The sequence below is a fragment of the Salvelinus namaycush genome, chromosome 3 (assembly GCF_016432855.1).
Source record: "Salvelinus namaycush isolate Seneca chromosome 3, SaNama_1.0, whole genome shotgun sequence".
Lineage (NCBI taxonomy): Eukaryota > Metazoa > Chordata > Actinopteri > Salmoniformes > Salmonidae > Salvelinus > Salvelinus namaycush.
Window position 1 is genome coordinate 73,214,914 of NC_052309.1, and position 2,435 is coordinate 73,217,348.

The 2,435-nt window shown below is 48.7% G+C and overlaps 1 protein-coding gene across 1 annotated transcript; it reads left to right on the plus strand.

Moving 5' to 3' along the window:
• The first annotated feature begins 958 nt into the window (after positions 1-958).
• LOC120044021 (leucine-rich repeat-containing protein 4C) lies at positions 959-2,230 on the plus strand. Its single transcript, XM_038988616.1, has 2 exons — positions 959-1,231; positions 1,451-2,230. The coding sequence occupies exons 1-2, from the start codon at positions 959-961 to the stop codon at positions 2,228-2,230; spliced, it is 1,053 nt and encodes a 350-aa protein (XP_038844544.1).
• Positions 2,231-2,435: the final 205 nt, after the last annotated feature.

Sequence of the window (2,435 nt, forward strand, 5' to 3'; positions counted from 1 at the left end):
AACTATTGGACACAATTTGATGGATGCACCATGTAAACTCTGCGTGAATGTGATTTAATACCACGCAATGACATTTGTTCAGAAGAAATTCACGAAAACTACAAATTGTGTAATATTAAAGTTGGGGGATTGCAGGGCAGATGTTCCATCGTCAGTTTTTCATATTAGAAAAACTAGGGGTCTTCAATGGGTAACTGGGATGTTTATTCTACTCTTGCTAATAGCAGGACACTGGATAAATTGAGGTGAAATAAAAGGGAGGGGGTCTGAGAAGGAGTACTAAAACAAAAAGTCCATTATTAGATGGGAACATCTGTAGGGCGGATGATTTGTGGATTAGGTCTCGATGGAAAAAGCGGGAGGGAGCGTGACAAAGAGAGATGAGGACGCAGGAGTTAGTTTACTGATGCGGCACCAGCTCTTCTCATTGTTGATTGGATATAAAGATTGAAGGTAAAGTATTGTTTAATTTAATTATTTACGAGTTATTTACCGTTGCTGTTATCGTTCGTTGAATAGGCATGCTGTTTTGTCGGTTTAAAAAAGTAACTTTTATATTTACATTAATGTATTTAAAAACGCAATTGGGTGTTTCTGCAATTACCAGCAATAGGCTATGCGTAAAACCTTCACATTACGCGCAACCGGCTCACTGCTGGTATTGTGTACAGTAACGGATTCTGAGTGTTTTCTATCTTGTCTTTTAGAGCTGTCGACTAGTTCAAGCTATTAAGAGCCTACCGATTATAGATCTATTAAATGTACATGTTCCTCTATCGTACCGAATACTCACTACTCAGCGACAGCGTTTGATACTGTTTCTCCAAACCATAAGTATAATGGTTGTTTGCCTTATTTTGCAGATATTCCTCAGATATCTGGATTCAGACACTCCACTCAAAACGTCTTCAAGCCTTGTCGTGATAAAGCACTTTAGGTGAACATTTTTGCAAGTAATATGTTATTTCCTGCTTTGCTGCTGCTGGCGCTGTCTTCAGTGGTAGGTTCAAAAGAGTGCCCTCACCACTGCCTCTGCTACGAACACTCGGATTTGGTGGACTGCCGAGCGCGCGGGTTCCTCCAAGTGCCCCATGGCCTGTCCCATGGCACCTGGCTGCTGGACCTGGGTGGTAACTTGCTGATGGAAGTGAGGAGCCGTGCCTTTGCCGGACTTTGGTCACTGCGTGTCCTGGTGCTGTCTGATAGTGGAATCCAGCTGCTGCAACCCGAGGTAACACATGCGAAACCCATATAATGTCATATACTCATGGGGGACCTACTGTGTACATTTTTGTTCTATCCTAACACTAGTAATGGATTGAGAAACACTGCGATAGTCTATGCATTAGTGGCATAGTTTAGCATAAGGATTTGATGGTGGATATGAGGGTTTGATGCCGATGATTACTTTTTCATGTTCATAATTTATTGTACCCTCCTCCGCTCCCAGGCCTTCTACTCCCTCTCCTTTCTGGAGAAGCTGGACATGAGCCGTAACAAGCTGCGCCGGCTGCCGTCGGACTTCTCCCACAGTCTGTCCTCGGTCCGGGAGCTCCGGCTGGACCACAACACCCTTGAGCGGCTGGAAGTCTCCAGCCTGGAGCACCTGGAGAGCCTGGAGAAGCTGGACCTCAGCCACAACCACATCACCTTCCTCCAGCCAGGAGCCTTCCGGGGCCTGTCTCGACTGCGCCACCTCTACCTCCATGCCAACCAGCTGGGAGCTGTGCGCCATGGTTCCCTGTCCATGCTGCCCGTCCTGGAGGCCCTGCAGCTGGGCCAGAACAACATCACTCACATCGACACGGAAGCTCTGGCTCCCCTGCACAGCCTCACCCTGCTGGGCCTAGAGGGAAACCAGCTGCAGCACCTTAAGTTCAAGACCTTCTTGAGCCTCCACACGGCCGGCACCCACCTGCAGCTAGCTGGCAACCCGTGGAACTGCGACTGCGACCTGCACCGGGTCTTCAGCAAGCTGCTGAGTGTGCGCCACTTGCACGTTGACGACTACCACAACGTGACGTGCCGCGAGCCTTTGCAGCTGGCGGGTGCCTCGCTGGCGTGGGTGGACAGTCAGTTGTGCATGGCAGAGACGGCCACCGTGCTGGTCATCACTGTGACGGTGCTGGTTACCGTGTTGGCAGCTGTGGTTATGGCTGAGCACACCCGCAAGAAGAACCAACGTGGCGGCAAGAGCTGGGATGCTGAGTCGCAGTCCCAGGAGAGGTGACTGTTATGGGGGAGGGACACTGAGTGAGTGTGTAATCAGTTCGATAGATGCATTTTCCCTCACCGATCTAGAATCATATTTCACACCATGCTCCCTGGTCATTTTATGTTTGAAGAAATAAAAGGGTCAATTTCCCATCTGCAGCAAACTGACTGTGAGGGTTCATAACACACCTCAGGCTCAGACTGCTCCTTAACATTCAGTT